Source organism: Silurus meridionalis, chromosome 22 (assembly GCF_014805685.1).
Source record: "Silurus meridionalis isolate SWU-2019-XX chromosome 22, ASM1480568v1, whole genome shotgun sequence".
Taxonomy (NCBI): Eukaryota; Metazoa; Chordata; class Actinopteri; order Siluriformes; family Siluridae; genus Silurus; species Silurus meridionalis.
The window spans coordinates 6,034,726-6,055,208 of NC_060905.1; the positions used below are offsets into that span (position 1 = coordinate 6,034,726).

The 20,483-nt window shown below is 37.6% G+C and overlaps 2 protein-coding genes across 6 annotated transcripts; one reads left to right on the forward strand and one right to left on the reverse strand.

Moving 5' to 3' along the window:
• The first annotated feature begins 1,057 nt into the window (after window positions 1–1,057).
• Window positions 1,058–15,747, forward strand: nprl3 (NPR3-like, GATOR1 complex subunit). Of its 5 annotated transcripts, none has more exons than XM_046834562.1 (14): window positions 1,058–2,608; window positions 3,996–4,065; window positions 5,807–5,845; window positions 6,580–6,712; window positions 7,418–7,492; window positions 9,524–9,677; window positions 9,837–9,915; window positions 10,037–10,174; window positions 10,915–11,071; window positions 12,277–12,383; window positions 12,495–12,624; window positions 13,172–13,361; window positions 13,454–13,646; window positions 15,396–15,747. In XM_046834562.1, the coding sequence occupies exons 1-14, from the start codon at window positions 2,419–2,421 to the stop codon at window positions 15,559–15,561; spliced, it is 1,821 nt and encodes a 606-aa protein (XP_046690518.1). In that variant the 5' UTR covers window positions 1,058–2,418; the 3' UTR covers window positions 15,562–15,747. The 5 variants fall into 5 exon arrangements, with proteins under 5 accessions (XP_046690518.1, XP_046690517.1, XP_046690519.1 ...); XM_046834561.1 differs by having other exon boundaries at window positions 1,819–2,608; window positions 9,834–9,915; XM_046834563.1 differs by lacking the exon at window positions 5,807–5,845 and having other exon boundaries at window positions 1,834–2,608; window positions 9,834–9,915.
• Window positions 15,748–16,063: 316 nt separating this feature from the next.
• Window positions 16,064–20,012, reverse strand: mpg (N-methylpurine DNA glycosylase). Its single transcript, XM_046834566.1, has 3 exons — window positions 19,603–20,012; window positions 16,807–17,011; window positions 16,064–16,606 (listed from the first exon to the last, which is right to left on the reverse strand). Exons 1-3 carry the CDS (start codon window positions 19,825–19,827, stop codon window positions 16,233–16,235), a joined length of 804 nt encoding a protein of 267 aa, XP_046690522.1. The 5' UTR covers window positions 19,828–20,012; the 3' UTR covers window positions 16,064–16,232.
• Between the last annotated feature and the right edge of the window lie 471 nt (window positions 20,013–20,483).

The window sequence follows — 20,483 nt, forward strand, 5'->3', positions numbered from 1 at the left end:
CTCTCCAGGCTCTTCTCAGCTTGCTCTCTACTCTCACAACAAATCACAATATCACTTGCAAAAATCATAGTCCACTGAGACTCCTGTATGACCTTCTCCGTCAATCCGTCCATCACCACTGCAAAAGGAAAGGGCTCAGAGCTGTTCCTTGATGCAGTCCAACCTCCACCTTGAACCAGTCTGTTGTTCCTACTGCACACTTCACTGCTGTCACACTGTCCTCAAACATGTCCTGCACCACCCTTATATACTTCTCTGACACACCTGACTTACTCAAACAATACCACAATTCTTTTCTCGGCACCCTGTCAAACGGTTTCTTTAAATCCACAAACAGACTCTAATAACACAACATACTCTAATTTTTTTTTACAGAATTACCCCTACACCATTTATTTTTCCATCCACACCATGATGGAACAGTTTAAGCCCCCTCCAATGTTCCTGGCCTTACTCCCTTTCCACTTGGTCTCCTGAACACACAACATATCTACCTTTCTCCTCTCCATCATATCTGCTACCTCTCTCCCTTTACCCGTCATAGCACCAACATTTAAAATACCAACCATAACCGCCACTCTCCTACACTACTTCTTTCCCTGCCCTTCTTTCATTCTCCTCCTTCGGCCAACAGTAGCTTAATTTCCACCAGTACCCTGTTGGCTAACAGTACCTGTGGTGGTCGTTGCTAACCCGGGCCTCGACCAATCCGGTACGAAATTCTAATTTGTGACCCACATATTCGATTTGGCACGTTTTACACTTAACAAAACTCTCCCTATTTATCCGGGCTTGAGACCGGCACTAACAGTGCACTGGCTTGTGCAACCCTAATGGCTGGGTTAAGAGGGAAAAAAAATGGTGGAATTACATATTTTCAACAATAATTATATAATCTTGTAAATACTGAGCACAAGTGATATAGTTACTGTTTACTGCACTTGACATTACATCTTAATTTTAGCCTATTTTCAATTTTATAAATGGGTTAAAACTAGTTTCTATAATCCAAAGCGCTTTCAATAATGGACATTGTCCCAAAGCAGCTTTACAGAGATAAATAGGTAATGATTTTTTTTATTTAAATGTTAGTGCCTATAAGTTGCAAGCCAGTGGCTTAAGAGCAAGCCATTGGTGACAGTGGCAAGAAAAAACTCTATGAGATAGTAAGAGGAAGGAACCTTTAAAGGAAGCAGACTCAAAAGTGAATCCATCCTCATCTGGGAGGCACCAAATGTCCATTCACTATAGTCATATAATAGCGGGCTGTTCAGAGATGGGTCCTTGAATGCAGACATGTAAATTGCATAGTCATTGTAGCAGTCTGTGAATATTAGTTTCAGTCCAAATCGATCCTCATAAGTTTCTGAGTAACTTCATGGATCTTTAGGCTGTTTATGTGGCACCATCCTCAGGTGCACAGAATGGTCTCCATTTAAGGAGAACTCAAACCAAATATAGGGCATTGGGAAGAATCAGGCGGATCTGGAAAGAAAAATAGGACAGGATTGGTGGTTACTGGTATCTCAGGAGCATGTTTATTAGCAAAGCTGCAACTATTACACTGTAAACACTGTTGTTTACTGTTTTTTTTGTCAACTAATGCAATGTTTTATGACACAACATATAGGTTGTATAACATTTGGCAAACAGTTATGTATTTGATTTTGCTGTGGTCTGAGGATGATCTGGATGACTGTCCAGTTAGAAGAGCAGCTGGGGGCAGGTAGAAAAGGAAGCACAAGACCAAAACTGTTTGAATCTCTATATTCACATAATCATCATTACTATCTGTAGCTAAATAAATACTAAATAAAAATAATAATGTGTAAAATAATGATGATCATGGTAAAAAATGTTATTAATATGATGGTAAATAATAAGAGAAACACGACTGCTTTTTTCTCAAGCTTTTGGCGCACACCTAAGCGATAACCAACCCGGAACCTCCCGTGAAGTAAATGTTGAAACACGGACTGATTTAAGGGTCGGATGTTTTTCTCATGTGCGTTTCGGTGTTTGTAAACCAGAAGTATATTGCGGTAGATTCATATTGTCTTTGTGAATTAAATGTATTTATTTACATTTTGCGTTTACAAAGCGAAATTATAATGTTGAGTGTTTTGTGTCCCAAGTTACGGTAAAGTGAAACTCTTAAAGATTTTTCTACTGGATAAATCACTAGAAGATCATCTGCCCTCGCTGTCATGTTGGCACGAAAAGCAGAACAGATGAAGATCTTTCGTGGAATGATGTTGATCCACGCGTTGTCAGTTGACCGGTGATTAATTAATAAAACTTTTAATTGATGATTATTGGACACGCTGTTGCCCGTGTTTTTATCAGATAGAGCTTATAGTTGCATATTCTACAAGCTGTCATTGATATTGTTTGGCCAAGTACATCCTAAAAGGCAATATGTATAAACAATCCTCGCTAGATTTAGATCACAAACCAACACCTAAACACGCAGAGACCACCTTTCAGAAGAATGGGGATAAAAACAGTCCTATAAGTGTTATTCTGGTTAGTTCAGGAAGTCGTGGAAACAAACTACTCTTTCGATACCCCTTCGGCGGAGTGTCTGAAAACACATCATCCACTGCAAGTAAGTGTCCTGATCAAACTTTAGATTTTATTTTTTTTATTTGACTTCTTCGGTGGCAGTTTGTTTTGTAGAAAATTAAGTGACATGAAGATTTTCAGTTATTAGTTGATTGACTGTTGGGCACGATAGTGTTCAGTGATTAGCTTTCAGGAAAAATAGTGATCAGTGATTGGCTGTTAGGAACAATGGTAATCAGTGATTGGATGTTAGGAACAATGGTGATCAGTGATTGGCTTTCAGGAACAATTGTGATCAGTGATTGGCTTTCAGGAACAATGGTGCTCAGTGATTGGCTGTTAGAAACAATGGTGCTCAGTGATTGGATGTTAGGAACAATGGTGATCGGTGATTGGCTGTTAGGAACAATGGCGATCGGTGATTGGGTGTTAGGAACAATGGTGATCGGTGATTGGCTGTTAGGAACAATGGTGATCGGTGATTGGATGTTAGGAACAATGGTGATCGGTGATTGGGTGTTAGGAACAATGGTGATCGGTGATTGGGTGTTAGGAACAATGGTGATCGGTGATTGGGTGTTAGGAACAATGGTGATCGGTGATTGGGTGTTAGGAACAATGGTGATCGGTGATTGGGTGTTAGGAACAATGGTGATCGGTGATTGGATGTTAGGAACAATGGTGATCGGTGATTGGATGTTAGGAACAATGGTGATCGGTGATTGGGTTTCAGGAACAATGGTGATCGGTGATTCACTGTTGGTAACAAACAAATACTCAATGATTGGCCGCTTGGAACAATGGTGATCAATGATGGTAAAGAGAAGTGGTAGCTCAATGGATAAGATGTTGGACTTTTGATTGGAAGGTCATGGGTTAAAATCCCCCACCACTCAGATGGGTGGACTGCTGGGCCCTTATGCAAAACTCTTAACCCTCAATTGCTCAGCTGAATAACTTATAATTGTAAGTCTGCCAAATGCCAGAAATGTAACTATTGAAAACAACCATGATCAGTGATTGGCTGTGTTTGATTAACGCTGATCAGTGATGACGGATTGCACAAGAACCACTCAGTCAGGCTTTACAGACCAGTAGTGTATCAACTATACTGCTTCTCTCAACTCATATAAACAGCAGCTTTGGTTTCAGCTGGACATCTGTATTTAATGTAGGACAGTCACTACTGTCTTCTCGATTTTGTTATTGTTTACTGGGCTCTTAAAAAGATAAAGTTGCCCAAACAGTCACAACTCACAACACTGCTTAAGATAATAATCTGAAGGTTGAGATCAAAATTCCAGCATCTCACTGTGACTGTTGAGTCTTTGAGTCAACTATTTAACCCTGAATAACTCATTTGAATTCTGTCTTGCTTCTAATAAAAGTGTTAATAACTGTGTAAATGTCAATTTCTTGTTTGTTTGCAGCAAAACAACGAAGTCCATATGCACTGAGGACTACGAATGATGCAACCGAGGACCAAGATGGAGATTCACGGTACTGTAAATGTTAATGCATGAACAGTGTTTGAAATTCTGTATACGATCAACGCTGAAAGTAGTCTGCGGCTGTTTTTGCAACTTTATAGTTTATTCTCAAACATTTTTGGTGATCATTCCAATCTAATAGAACAAGATTTATTAGATATTTTAAATTCAATTAAGATGTAGTCTATAAATGTCAGAAGGAAAGATGAAAATGTGGTCAAAAGACAAATGTAAATGAGACCCATGAAATCAAAAGAAGTTTTGTCATTTTTAGTATGAATATGGTTTCAAAGCGAAATATCTTGCAGATGAATCCCTGTTGTGTTATCTGACCAGGCTTTTCTGCAGGTTTTTAACCTCTCTTTCGAGAACTTTGATGGTTTAAGATAACTCATGCCTGGCCAATGGAAACACTCTAGGAAATGGTTTAGAAGATCTAGTTTACATGCTTTAGAGAGGAAGATCTTGCTGCTATAGAGCTCTGATCTCATCCCTACTGAGCACCTTTGGGATGAATGTGAACGCTGACTGCACCCCAGGTCTCCTCACCTCACCTACATCAGTATCTGCCTTTCGTAACACCCTTGTGGGTGATGAACACAAACATTTATAAGCACCCTCCAAAATCTCTCTTCCCAGAAGAGTGGAGGGAATTATAAGAGCAAATTGGGAGTAAATGTGGGATGCAATGCTGAAAAATCACATACCGTACTGATGACCAGGTGACCCAATCCTTTTGGCAATAAAGTGTAAATATACTTTTATTATACTGCTTAATTGAATAATTATGCATTATTTAAGCTACTTCTGGATACCAAACAGAATTGAGCCCATTTCGACTCATCCCTCGTGTACTATAGTAATGCGCTATATAGTAGCACTCACTTTCTTGTTCTTTTAGCAGCATTAAATCATGACTAAATCATTTTTTTCCAAGTACTAGTACTTTAGTAACATGACTTGTCCATGTGTATTTATTTATTTTAAAGTAAGACTTTTTATTTTCGCTTTTGAATGAAAAAAGTGCACTCTTGCATGGACTACAACGTTTTATCATCTGTAAAGTTGCTGGTTGTAGCTGATGTCATTAATTTGTGTTCGGTGTGTCGCATTTATGAAAGCCTGTAATGCTGTTTAAATTCTTGCATCGTCATAACCTGCTGAGCCGAATTTTTACTTATGAGAAAACTGAGCTGAGTCACGTTCCTTGCAGAAAGTAGACAAAGCTCAATCAAACCAAATGTAACTAACGGACAAATAAGATAAGCACCAGTTTGTGTTCAGCTGAAAAAATTTCCAAAATAGACCAGGATAAAACCAATCATGACGTGTATTCTTATTGCGAATTGGACACAATTTAATTTTGGTTAGGCGCAAAATTAAGAAATAATTCAATTTCATTTCTATTCTATTTCACTCTCTTCATCTTTGAATGCGAGTGTCGTTTTTGTTTGTATTTAAATACACTGAAGAAAATGGCAAGTGTTCAGTTTTACTGTTTGGACATAATTTCATTACTATTAATTATTGATTATGCCTTAGGTAGTAATTAGCACATTATTATTTATAAGTATTAGTTTTATTTATGATGTTCGATGACTGGTGGAAAGAGTCCATTTTTATATTTTAAAAACTTTAGTCACACCACATATTCATATATATATATATATTTTTACATCTTTGTCACCTTGTTTGCTTCCATTTTCTTTTTTCTCCCCCTGTATTTTTTTATGGCCATATTCCTCTTTCAGAGAACAAACTCCATTAACTGATGAACAGTTGGTAGCAGGGTAAGATGAACTCATTTTAAACCACATTTCCTTTTTCTTCCCTAGAACACCCAGCTTTCTTTCTTAATTTCTCTCTGTTTCCATTTTGCCATTCAGTTACACACTGTAATGTGTCTCAATGCAGGTGTCCTAAAGATCAGTCACTTAATTTAGAAATCACGGGGTATAATTATGGTTGATGTTAATCGAATTTACACATCACAAGGTCAGTTGTGTGTTGAATATTTTTATTGATTGATCAAATATCAATAAAATGTATTGAAATGATTTGCCTTGATGTTTAGTTTTGGGTTTGATGTAATTCGAAGTGATTAAATATTTCAACTTTAAGCATGCAATGGAACCAAAACAATGCTCGCAATCCATGTATATATTCAACAAATACAAGCATCTGTTTCTAATCATTCTTTCTGGCGAAATCAATTTAACAGTTTGAGGTAAAAAAAAAAAAATTCACCACTGAATCTCCCCTTTATGTATGTTTTTATTGGATAAATCACGAGCAACATCACAGGATGTTCCGATTCGTGTTTCTTTTTTGTTATGAAACTTTTAATTCTCAGCCAAATGCATTTAATTTGAATGTGTTACTCGATATGCCTTATTGCTAAACAGTTTGTTAGACGATCAGCTTGTGTTTGTTGAATAGGAACTGAATTTTTAAGATCCACTCCTGTTGTTTGGTTTGCTGATTACTCCTCGATTTATTGTGCCTTTTTGTTTCTACTTTAAAGATTCTCTGATAACATTCTTGCCACCATCTTGGCCACCAAGTCAGATATGTGCGGCAAAAAGTTTGAGCTGAAGATCGATAATGTTCGATTTGTGGGACATCCTACACTCCTTCAGCCGCCAAACACTATTCAGGTTAGACATATTACACAGAATATTATTCAGGTTACAACGAAAAATGCACTGAAATCAAATCAACACAGATCATAATATCAGCTTAATTTAGTCTAAAGGCCTTGAGTTTGGATCATGTGGCAAAGAGGAGACAAATGGACAAAATGACTTTTTGGCTTAAGAGCCCCACCTACTGGCTGAAGTTGTTACAGTTCATTTTGCCTGTTAATAGAGTCAGTATTAAATACAGTTGAAGAGTAGCTTTGAATATTTCATTCATTATACTTTTTATTTAGGTTATGTCTGTTTGTATGCATATATATTAACAAGAGGTCATGTACATTTTATTAAGCATTTGCTCTGAAATCTATAAAAGCTATTACTCCTTTGGCTGTATGGTTTTGTTCATTGTTCATTAAGAATAATGGGAAAAATCTCTACATTTTTTCTGCAACATTTTAGATTGGAAATATGATTTAAATACAATTTAGTTGAATTCGGTCTGTTTGTATTCCAATTTATTATTAAAAAAAGAGAAATAAATGTATTTTTCTATCCAATCACTTTTTGATCTATATATGTGGACAGAGTTTTAACTGAAATGATGCACCTAATGCTCTAGAAAGCAATATAATTAGCATGCTTGATTGATATTTTATCCTAAAAAGTTAATTAATGAATTCCACATTTAACATCAGAGTGTAACACTTTTTTTTTTTTTTGTAGGTTTCCAAAACAGACCCTTCACCAAAAAGAGAAATGCCGACCATGATCTTGTTTAGTGTTGTGTTCGCGTTAAGGGTAAGAAAATGCTGACATTTCATGACACGATATATTTTTTTTATCATGTAGTAGAAGATGAAGTGAATCAGCTATTTGAAATTAAGTAGGAGTTCACTTTTTCATCAAGGGAGTGGGCTCTGATAAGCACCTGGTCACCTGTCTATCAGAACTCCACTCTTTGCTTAGTCACACTGCCCCGCCCTCACACAGCTCCACCGTCAAACTTTGGCTCAACACAACACAGTGCTTAGTCAACTCTCACAGCCGCTTATATCTGACCGCTCCATAACCCACGTCCCCTCCCTCAGACTTCACTCGAGGTCCCACCGTGACTCAGCAGGAACACCCCACGTCTGCTTGCTTCAATTATACTCAAGGTTTTATATATAAAAAAAAAAGAAAAAAAATGGTACATATTTTGGATGATTGTATAATGTAATACACATCTTTGAATGAATAGTGTTCACACATACTATTATTAAAAAAAAAAACCTTTATGGTATGAAAGGAGTGTTTTTTAATACATTGGTTCTGCTGGTTTTACTAGTAAATAGTTTCTTATTCATAAAATATCCATAAAACCAAATATTTTCATTAAAGTCGAATCCCTTTGGAAAATTATAAACAAAGAAGCTCCTATTCCTTGATTCAAGGAAATATTTCACATCTGAGATATTCTGGTACGTGTGGAAAAATATTAATAATCGTTTTTTATAAGAATTGAAGTAGCAGTCGCATGTGCAACACAATTGCATCTGCACTCTGAACCTCAAATAATCTTACAATTAATATTTTACAAAGATTTTTATTTTGAACATAAATAAGCCGCACCTGTCTATAAGTCTTCACTGAAACTAATGAACTTTACACAGGCTTTAACGAAATACAGTGTCTGTTACACGGCTTGTATCTAAACAGTAGCCTACCAAGAAAGTCATTGTTCACTGTCTTCCTCCTTCCTTTCACAACTATTTCTCTCGGGAGTTTATCTTTTGGCATCGTCGTGCGTTTAAAAATCACCATCGGTGAAGCTTTTCTCCCGATGCCGTGCAGCTCAGAACACAGGTGAAGTTTTTCATGCCCGGTTGTTTTCAGCGTGACGAATGATTCGCATTTCCTGTAGACAGTCCGAGTGAGTGGCAGGTCAAACGTCAGAGGAACCTCATCTATATTTATGATGTGGTGCGGCCCGATTCAGTGGGAGCGCATCTGATTTATTATAAAGAATTTCATTGGTTCACCTGAACCCGTTCCGCAATTTCATTGGTCTAATGTTATAGGGCTCAGTTTTTTGGCCTGAAGTTTGTGAAACCGGGAAAAACCCCGAAAAAATCCATAAATTAGCTGCTTCATTGTTTAAGCCGCAGGATTCAAGCGTGGGAAAAAAAGTAGCGGCTTATAGTCCGGAAAATACGGTACATAAGAAAAATTGAGAAATGGCGGTTCAAATATTTGAAAGTTTTACTGTAAAAAATCAAATGAGACAGAAAAAGGTTCCACAAGTCGTGTTTTAATTTGGATGTGACACAAACGTAAAATCCACCGTTGCATATTTGGCAAAATGAACATTAAATTGATACGAGTAAATAAATGAATACAATAGAATTAGTTTATGCTTCGGAATAAACTTGTCCTCTGTATCTCCACAATAATGCACGCTTTCCTATTTGTTACTCGTGTTATAGTTTTATTGGCTAATAGATGCATGTGTTTAATTATTGCTCCTTTTGAAGCACAAGTCTGAGAATACGGACTTTATTTCCAGAACATTTGCAGTATATATGAAATAGTTATTCAGGAGGCATCTGAAGATTAGATTGACCCATATCATATTATACAATATTTATTTTTAAGTTGTCTTAAAATGTTGCCTTTTCCCTGGAGAGAAATCAACTTTGTGATCGTAAATGACTTTAGTATGTATTTTTGTATGACTGCAAATGTACCCAATGCAAAATATGGAAGGGCTTCAGTGCCTTAGGACTGTTTTATGACTCGAGGTTCACTTATTAAAATTGATTGGATAATGAATTCTGCTACCTATCACAGGCCAATGCCGAGCCGTCGGTGATCAGTTGCATGCACAACCTGTCAAGGCGCATCGCCATCGCCCTGCAGCACGAGGAGCGACGCTGCCAGTACCTCACCAGAGAGGCCAAACTCATGCTGGCTGTGCAAGATGAACTCACGACCATGACTGAGAGTGAGGATTTTCATCATATAAAACACGTTTCATTCTATTTCCCAGCCCTTTACCTACCTGCTGTTAGTGACTGTGTGAAAGGATAAATTAAAGAGAAATCTGGGGCATAAAACGTGCTTGAACATCACACAAGCCTTTTCCTGTTAACAATTACAGCAGATGGCACTCTGCAGTCTCCCTTTCGACACATTCTTCCCAAGTGCAAACTGGCAAGTGACCTAAAAGAGGCTTATGACAGGTAGGCATTATTCTTTTCTTTTTTCTTTCCTACATTTTGAATTTTAGTAACATCTCACAGCACATAACCTGTACAGCAGAAAGATATTTGTGAAGGCATTTTCTTGCGTGCTTTATACCAGCCTGTGCACAACTGGAGTGGTGCGACTTCACATCAACAGCTGGCTGGAGGTCAGCTTCTGTCTGCCACACAAGATTCATCGTATTGGAGGGAACCACATTTCCCCAGAAGCTTTGGAACGCAGCCTTAAGGCCATTCGGTGAGACTATATTTTCTATTGTGTGTACACAGCGTCATCTGGAAGGTGCAAATTGCACCCTCTAGTGGACAAAACCTGTTTCTACACTATGCCCATTCTAAATATTGCTCATTTTTTTATTTAGGACTTTCATCAGTGCAGTACAGTGTAACGTTTAATTAATACCGCTACACACACACACACACACACACACACACACACACACACACACACAGACTAAGTTAATGGGTGCCTGTAATAAACTCCATTTTCTTTAATACGTTCTGTTTACAATGACATTCCCAATAAAAATTAAATTTCTTGTATGCAAATCAAATTTTTCTTTAAATGCATCTAAAGCATTTTAGAAATACTAAAAAAAATCCTCATCCTTGTAGTCTTCAGGAACTGACTAGTCTTTGACCACTTCCCTTTTTTCTGTATAACAAATGAGGTTACACATCTAAAATCTATTTCATCCCACACTATAAAAAAGAAGCATTTATTAAAACGGATGATACGGATTTTCTTTTACTTCCACACATCAGCTAACAAAAATAAACATCCTTTTAGAGAAGAATGTTAACCACGGCGATAGTATCCGTCTTTAGATAGGAACGCATTATTAAAACCTTAAGAAACATGTCTAAATAAAAACAGTATTTTAAGTAAAACGATACAATGATATGTTTACATTTAATTTATTAAGAGTATTTTTGGAGCTGGCTCTATCTGCAGATATAAATATAATGTCCCTATAGGCCGTACCATGCCCTGCTGCTGCTGGACAATGAGAAAGCCCTGCTGGACCAACTTCCACTTGATTGCTCTCCTGCTCTGTTGCGACTTGTCAAGATCTGTTCAGCTATGAAGAACCTGCAGCAGTTGGCACAAGATGCTGATCTTGCTCTCCTGCAGGTAACAAAGCACCTTATAGTTATTTATAGTTAAAGCATACTCAAATTTATTACCAGATATTTCGTTCTTGGGTTACTTGGATATTACTAAAACGTTTTTGATGCTTTTATCAACCTGATAAAAAAATATAGAAAAATAAATTACTAGCAAAAAAAGAAATAATCACAAAAATAAAAAGTGAATTTTTCTATATTTAGTTGCCTCTAAATATAGAAAGAAAATCTACATTTAATTACTTCTTACATCAAATGATACGGTATTCATCTAAATATGATGCAGTAAAACTCAGAGATTAAGAGATAATTAGCACTGGGCATAAGGAATATACAAACAACAGTATAATCTTGGTCATATGCTGCCATCTAGTGGACGCGGTTGATAAAAGCATGTTAAGTATTATTTTGGGGAACGAGAGGGGCCAAATCTTTTAGCAAGAAGGGACTTCTATTAAAATATGAAACAGGTACCACAGAGCCCTCATGACCATCAGTCAACTGTAGTAAAATATTGACTTGAATTCAGTTGATTTTGATTTGTATAGCTCTTTTAACAATGGACGTGTACAGTGATTATAAAGTTGTATGAAATAATGTATAGGTTTGTTCCTTATGATTGAAAGTTTATCACTTATGAGAGAGCCAGTGGAGACTTTAGCAAGGAAATACTCTCTGAGATGGAATTAGGAAGAAACCTTGAGAGGAACCAGACTCAGAAGGAAATTCTCCTCATCTGGGTGGCACTGAATGTCAAATCTTTACAGTTCGATCATTGTTAATGTGTCCTGTTCAGTGATTGATGCTTAAATGCAAACCTGTTCTTCATGCAACCTGTGGTCCTGAGCCCTTGTAATAAACTGTAGATATTAATTGGTTAAATTTTTTTATTATTACTTACTTAAATCTGTAAAAATAATATTTTTGCTATTTATTAAAGCTTTTCATATTGTTTGAAGCTTTTTATTCCCAAAAAGTTGTAATTTTACCACTGTAAAATAAAATATTAATATTGTTTTTTTTTTATTCACTTACCATACTTCTGTCTTTTTTTTCTTCTCAAAAGAAGGTAAAAAAAAAAATTAAGAAAGTTACTTCTTTGTATCAGTAGAAAAATTAGGGAACGCTACTTAATTAGTATTTTAGAAGTTATTTTTCTTTAGGCTTGTGAAACAAAGGTAATCTGTTCCCTGGCTTTGTGCTGTTTGACAGGTCTTTCAGATAGCTGCCCAGTTGGTATACTGGGGTAAAGCCATCATTGTGTATCCACTCTGTGAGAACAACGTATACATGCTGTCTCCACATGCTAATATCTTTCTGTGAGTGTAACCTTCCTCACCCTGTTTCTACCCTGTGCAAAAAAAATTAATATTTCTAAGAAAATGCTATTCACCAACTCAATTATAACGTGCATGATCATATCTTTTCAGGTACTCTTCACTGGCAAAGCAGTTTTCCCAGCAGTTCCCTGGTTATGACCTGCCATCCATGTTGGGCAAGTTTTCTTTGCCTGTATCTCTGTCTGAGTTCAGGAACCCGCTGGATGCTTCCGTACATGAGGTTAGTATTGCATGGTGCATGCATGATTCTCATGAGCATTTATCATTCGTTTGGCAAAAAAGGCTGAGATGACCTGCAAAGCAATGTAGGGTAAATAGTACAGAAGTATTAAAAGTATAAAAGTATTTTGAGAACTTTTGACAGGCAGAACAAGTTCTAAGAGCATCCTTCCTACATCTTGCATATTCTAGTAACTGTGGCCATATGCTACTGTGACCCCCTGGTGGGTACTGAGGAAAAAAGACAGGGGAGGCAGGTTTCGCAAGAGTGTGTCTTGGAAGGGTTCCCCCTTGAAATAGACCCAGATTAATTACACACATTTCTCCTTCGGGATTCTTTCTTCTGTTCCTAATCAGCACTTGAGCATATGTTTGCCTTTACAGCTACTTCCTAGCATCCTGGTTGTTGTCTTAAAAGTCTGCTTGCTTATCCAAACACACACATTTAATAGAAGATTGCGGTGCTTTGGGAATACTGTTGATTGTTTACGTTGTGTTATTAGCTTGTCTGAGGTATCACGTGTTAAAGTGCGTGTCTCGTTGCACAGGCGCAGTTGATCCAAATGGTTGTATGGATGCTGCAGAGGCGGCTGCTGATCCAGCTTCACACCTACGCATGCCTGCTTGTGCCACCCAACGAAGACCAGCCGTTTCCGCTGGAGGAGGAGAGGTCAGCGATGAACCGTATGGCCGGACGAAGCCTCAGCACGCCCACCACGCTCAGTTTTGGCTCCCCAAGTAACAGTTCATTACGGCCGTGTATAATCAGTGTAACTCGATTCCCATCTCCAGAAGACTAATCGGCCCTGTTCCTCCTTCTCTGTCTCTAGCCAGCAGCGATGACATGACGCTGACGAGCCCCAGCATGGACAACTCCAGTGCTGAGCTCCTGACAGGAGGAGACTCTCCACTCAATAAGAGAATGACTGAGACCCTGTTGGCCAGTCTGACCGAACACGAGCGCCATGCTATCCTTAACATACCGGCTGCGCAAAACCCCGATGACCTGCGCATGTTTGCTCGGTAATTTAAACAGTGTTATTATAAGTTTTGTTTACCTGGTTGTTTTTCAGAACCTCTGGGTGTTTTAAATGATTATATATATATATATATATATATATATATATATATATATATATATATATATATATATATATATATATATATATATATGTGTGTGTGTGTGTGTGTGTGTGTGTGTGTATATATATATATATATATATACACACACACACACACACGTTTTTTTTTTTTTTTTTAAGCAAAAATCAAGAAAGCTGCAAGATGGAAGTCAAGTTTATTTCTATAGTGCTTTTCACAACAGGTTGTTTTAAAGCAGCTTAACAGAATTTTAAGAATTTTTTTTTTATGGTGATCCCTGATTATCCCTGATGAGCAGCCATGGTGACTTAGGCAAGGAAAAACTCCCTTAGATGACATGAGGAAGAAACCTTAAGAGGAACCAGACTCAAAAGAGGAACCCATCCTCATTTGGGTGAAATATCTATGAAGTGTGTATATATGAAATGTATGAATGTTATACATCGCCATTCATTGGAATCCTTCAAGTCCATTTTACACAATGCTTCCAGAAGCATTATCCCAAAATATGTAGATAGAACAGGTCTGGTCCAAGTGCTTCCACAACAGCTTAATAATATAAGAATATAGTAGAGTTGATAGAATCTTGTGATTCTGCTGGCTGAAGACTTCTATAAATAGATCTTGCATAAATTAAAGCAGTGCTTTGGCTTATTGCTATATTGTAGGATGAAATTGGAAACCTTCTACAGGTGCTTGTGTCTGCATGGAGTTTTTGCTAAATTTGTCATTTTACCTGCACTAAAGCACTACAGACATTTCTTCACCACTGTTGATGCTATGAAGTACTCCTCCAGCATCTTTTAATTACGAATGTTTGTTTACTTATTTTAACTTTCTATTTATTGTCCCATATCCTTTTTCTCTTCGAAACTCTGCCTATAAGGCCAGCATCTGAGAGTCAACTCCTCAGTACTGAAGATGAAGTTGATGTTTTGTGGGTGCTATATAATAATTCTGATAGCTTAGGACATGAAGTGTGCGTCTGTCGAATTATAAACTCCAGTGTATTTATCCTCCTGCACAGTTATGCACAGGGGCCTCCCACTCCTTGTCTCTCCTGATTAGAGAGAGCTTGCGCTGTCTCGTGAAGGGAGTAGTGTGTAATTATTTTCTAATTTCTTGAGTTTTACTGCATACAGAAGCCCTTATTGCTCAAAACACTCAATAGACTGAATAGTTTCTAAAGAAAGCTCCTGTTTTTCTGGCCATATTGAGACCCTAATCAAGCAGAGACCCTAATAAGTAGCTCAAAGGTGGCCAGAATATTTGCATTTTAAGCACCACACTGCACAGAATGGTTTACTAATAATGAGTTAAATAATTAAAAGAAATCATTTTTAAGCTAAAGAAATATATCCATGAAACACAGGATGGTTGCTGAAATTGGCCTTTTTTTTGTTGCTGATTATATTAGATAAAAAAAAAATTTCCCTGTATAATGTTCATTTATTACACTAGCAATGTCTAGACGGTATTTCTGATCGAGCGAATAGATTTTTCTTTTCCATAAAAAAAAAAAAAAAAATTGAAGAGATTCCAAATAGTGAAATGTTCAGTTACTTTAAACAGAATTTCTTTTATTAGTTATTTAAATAAAATATTTCTCACCAAAAGGTGACATTTGTTCAGCAAAAATACAAACTTTGTTTTCTGGATTGTCCTCTGCAGATTACTACACTACTTTAGAGGGCATCACCACCTGGAGGAGATCATGTACAATGAGAACATGCGTCGCTCTCAGCTGAAGACTCTCTTTGACAAGTTCCGCAGTGTCTTAGTGGTTACTAACCACGAGGACCCCGTCATCTCGCTGTTCCAGACACCACCCGAGTAGCACAAGTCAAGTGCCGTCTCCACCCTTCTACACCAAAGTTGCTTGCATGCTGGCTGTACCACTGATCATTTGTTGGCTTTACATGAGATCCTAACACACTGTTAAAAAGAAGAAATTCTGGACACAAGATATGCCTGAAATATTGTATGTAGCTTTTCAAAGATAAGATATTTTGCCTTTGTCTCAGACCATGTGTGGTTTTTTTTTAAATCATTAATTGTGAGTCCTACTGTATGGAGTGTCACAGGACACCCATACAACGAATAGTTAGTTTTCATTCCTGTAAGGGGATGAGGGTGATCCCTGAAGTGATAAATCATTCTGTCAAACAAACAGGACCCCAAAAAAAAAAAAAATGGCACCATAATGATCATTCCAGACCAGTATACCAGGGACCCCACGGTTTCCTGTATGCATAAAACAGAACGTGGGTAAGAAAAGGTAAAGGGTGCAAATGCTAAGATTTCCTATAGATATCTGAAATCACTAAGCACAAAACCCATTCCTTGGCCTAGAGATTTATTACAAAAACACTTCATCTCTTTGGCTTCCACATGTGCTAATGCTTCTGGACTGCTCCTGTCATGGCAACACAACACATTTTGTAATACATCCTAACAACACGTGGTAATCCATCCTTCAATCTTAGCGTCACTGGACTCATGAACTCCTTATTGCATGCTCTCAGCCGCTTTGTCCACCACACTGACACAACGGTGACCTCGCAGGTAAAAGCGGAGCGGTTTAGTGGCCCATTCTCCATGTGAATCGATTCCAATCCGAGAGGCTGAAACCACGTCTCTTTCTCTAGACGTAGCCCATTCTGTGTCCATCTCCAGCCACACATCTGCATCTGATGCCAGGTCCCTTCGATCAAAGCAGCGCTGGATGTCTAGGGCCTGGCACAGCTTAGACGGACCATTACATAATTCTTTGTCCTTCACTGTCTTGGCGCCTTCTTTACGCTTGGATGCCCGAAGCCTCCTCATGGCATCATGACCCTCGAGGGGCTCCAGGGAACGTAACAGCACGGCTGCTCCTTCCCCTACAAACGCACAGGCAAGCAGCAGTTAATGTGATTATCTATTCTCAAGGTGAAACGAGGATACATCACCACCACCAAGACGTCCTTTAATGAAACATTCCCAATACTACAAGCATCTATACAGTGCACTAAAAGAACCTCACTCTGTATTTCTGAAATGGCACGATCCTTTTTTCACATTAACGAGCAAGAATCCTTACCCTGGCTGGAGATGTTCATGCAGAGATAGATGCCATAAATAGAGTAGACATATATGGTGCCAGGCTTCATGAACATGGCTGTGTTTCTTTCTGTGCGCTTGCCACCAGCCGAGTGTGATGCCTCGTCATCGCCGCCCAAGTAAGCCTCCGTCTCCACCACCCTGCCCCTCAGCTCTGTGCCGTCAGAATGCCTGCGCACCAGCACCTTCAAAACATATATATCACATTTAAAACTTGGTTAACCGTCCAGTCATTTAAGCATATGGAAGCTCATTGTCAGCTGGTGGTGCAACTGTACAATTAAGCTGTCATGTCCAAATTATGCCATCTTTGATTACACCTCTACAGCTATCAATTGCTATGGACAATAGTATTGAGTTTATAGAACGTTCCCTAATATTAAGGGTAACTGATACTTCTGATCATGTACATTCTACCAAATCTGCACTTTTCCTGCCTGGATTATATATTTTAACATGTAGAACAGAATTGTGTATTTAAACGCTAATTAAACTAAAGCACTTTGACACAAGAGCCACTTAATCCTGCTGAATGCAGGTGATAAATTCTTTTCTGTGAGGAATGTTATGATTTCTAATTCTGTGCAAACATCTCCACACAGTGTCCTGAAATGCAAACCATGTATGAGCTATTTCATACCGAAATGAAATAAGCAATCTGGAATGATGTCATGGCATTTTGTGTAATAGGGTGTGTGTGTGTGTGTGTGTGTGTGTGTGTGTGTGTGTGTTTGGGTAAGTGTATGAACAAACTAGTCGAGTGAATAAAAGGTCCTTCCTCTCTGGCTGTAAAGAATGCACGGTCACATATTACAGAGGGGTGTGGGGGTCTGACGCTTCTACATCAGGCCGGATACCCTTTAACGTAATTGCTTTCATATGTCTCACTCACCCATGCTCTTTCAGTTTTCAAGCAGCCTTAAATTACAAACATGGGCATTCCTCCAGACAGAGTTGCCCTCAATGGAAACTTGTGCTACTGATTACCAATTTGTTTAGCATTTTTGCATAAATAGTCTGATGATTTCTCTGGAATTGTTGTTTTATGGCTCCTGTGAATGGAAATAAACACTGAAATCCTGCCAAACTGTGTACATATGAGGCAAGTAGTTAGGGCAGTAGTCTATTTTTTTAATCATATAATTACAGACAATGAAGAACTTCCATAACATGCTGAGTCAGAACTGCTCAGTATTTAGAAAAGCACAAAAGGACTAGCATATGGCTACACATTTGTTGCATATCATTGAATATTTTTAATACATTTGGCAGATTCAAATCAAATTGATTTTATTTGTATAGCACTTTCACAATGGACATTTTCCTGAAGCAGCTTTACAAAAATAAATAGGTTACAATAGGTTATCCGTAATGATTGAGCCAGTGGTGACAGTGGCAAGAAAAAATCTTTCTGGGATGATAAAAGAAGAAACCTTGAAAGGAAAAAAGCCTTTAAATGAAACCCATCCAAATTTAAGTAGCACAGAATGTCCATTCATTGCAGTTCCATCATTGTTGAGGTGTACTGTTTAGTGATGGGTCCATAAATGCAGGACTTTTGTGCAAATTGCAATTCTAAGCTATTATAGTAGACTGTTTATATTTAATTCTGTCTGGTTTGGTTCAGCTACCAAATCAGACATCAAAAGCCTACATCGGACAGCCAGGACTGCTAAGAGGATTATTGGTGCCCCACTGCCCAACCTCCAAGATCTTCACACCTCCAGAGTGAGGAAAAAGTCTAAGAAAATTACTTTGGACCCCACACACCCAGCCCACTCTCTCGTTGCACCGTCCACCAGAACATCCAGGCACACATACAGTTACAATATTCATAACTATACATTGTCCATCATAACTGACACATTTTTACATAAAGTCAGAATGTACATTTGTAAGCTGCACACTTGTAAATAACCTGTACATTTATTTAAACAATTTTTCTCACTGTATATAGTGCATTAATTAAATGTCTGTTTTTCTTATATTTTGTTATATTCCATATATACTTTCTCCTGCACTGGAAGCTCCTGTCGCCAAGTCAAATTCCTTGTGTGTGTTAACATTCATGATAATAAAACTATTTCTGATTCTGATATTTATAACAGTCCAAATCCATCCCTACTAGTATATTCATAGTATATTACATATACATACAATGTATTATTAGTAGCGATCAAGATGTTTCTGAATGAAATATTTTATAACATATACATCTTTGACATTCGTGTAGGCCTCAGATTTTATTCAGGCAATGTTCCACATATACGTCGTCTAATACCACAGTAAATAGTACAGTAAAAATCAAAACAAAAACCCTATAATTCAAAGTTCTGACAAAAAACAACCGAGGTGCACAATAAATAATTTCACCTAACATTTATCCATTCGATCAATCAATTCCATTGGCATCAATAACGTGATTTTATTTTTTATAAAAGACAGAAGAATGATCTTGTCTTATAAGTCAAGTTTTATTATTTAGAAATCTTTTGTGTACGTCTCCTTCATATCTTCATCAAATTCAGAGACTTAGGTGAGACAAGACTAGTTGGCATTTTGTGCTGTATAGATTTCATTTACTTTGTACTTTTACTGATGCAGAATAACCTGTAATAATAATAATAATAATAATAATAATAATAATAATAATAATAAATCTTACCTATGAGGATAAATATTTGTGTACCATTTTAAAATTAAAACTTATTAAACTTTAATCACTTCCTAATGTTTAACATGTAAAAAGAGTGTTATTAATAAGTTCACTGCTTACCTTACCCAAAAGGGCTTTGGCCAAATCAACACATGGCTGGTTAAAGAAGTCAAATCTCAATCTAATTCCAGTATCAGCTTTACTGGGAAAATACTGACTGCAGGTCGGATCCTGATCCCTGCCCTGGTGGTCTCTGTCTCCAACATCTGTTTGCAGCTGGAGTCGCTTCTTTACCGTTTCACATACATTAGTCTTTGACAATAACTTCCTCTTGTTTGTCGTCATTATCCTATTATTATTATTATTATTATAATTATTATTACTTCATTTCAAAAAAACACCACACTACCAGACTTATTAATGCTGCTCATTTTATTGTAATATCTACAGTGATTTATCTCTTTATGTCTTTTTTGGACATGTTTTTATCCTCATAATGTCTGTATTTGAATGTCACACTGTTTCCGACTCCTGCCTACACCACGTGGTTTTCTTTTCCCTTAACCGTGATGAATTGTGGGATTGTTAAAGGGACCGCGACACCACGTGCACACACACACACACACACACACACACTGTGTCTTACAGTCGTGTCTGTGTAGTCTTTTACAGTGAGGTCTCTAATACTTCTTGGTCTGATCTAAAAGATTGCAAAGGATAATTATATTTTAAAGACATAATTTGCCATTATAATAATGATTACATAAAAGAGGGCACATGGATTTAGGGGGTTACGCAGGTTTGCCTCACACCTTTATGGTTGATGGATGCGTAAATCCTGCCTCTGCCTTGGGTGCATACATTCAGCATGTTCTCCCTGTGATTTGAGGGTTTCTTTTATGTACGAGGTTGTATGATCAAATCCCAACAGCACCGAGCTTGAGGAAGGCCCTTAAACCTCAACTGCTCAAACACACACACACACACACACACACACACAC

Bases quoted from the DNA above. Each gene is read 5' to 3' on its own strand.
- nprl3 (XM_046834561.1), top strand. From the start codon at position 2,419: ATGTATAAACAATCCTCGCTAGATTTAGATCACAAACCAACACCTAAA. The intron at 4,066-5,806 runs GTACTGTAAATG...TTCCTCTTTCAG, and splicing joins GACCAAGATGGAGATTCACG to AGAACAAACTCCATTAACTG. The intron at 12,625-13,171 runs GTTAGTATTGCA...CTCGTTGCACAG, and splicing joins TGGATGCTTCCGTACATGAG to GCGCAGTTGATCCAAATGGT.
- mpg (XM_046834566.1), bottom strand. From the start codon at position 19,827: ATGACGACAAACAAGAGGAAGTTATTGTCAAAGACTAATGTATGTGAA. The intron at 17,012-19,602 runs GTAAGCAGTGAA...TATGTTTTGAAG, and splicing joins CCAAAGCCCTTTTGGGTAAG to GTGCTGGTGCGCAGGCATTC. The intron at 16,607-16,806 runs GTAAGGATTCTT...GTGCGTTTGTAG, and splicing joins CATGAACATCTCCAGCCAGG to GGGAAGGAGCAGCCGTGCTG.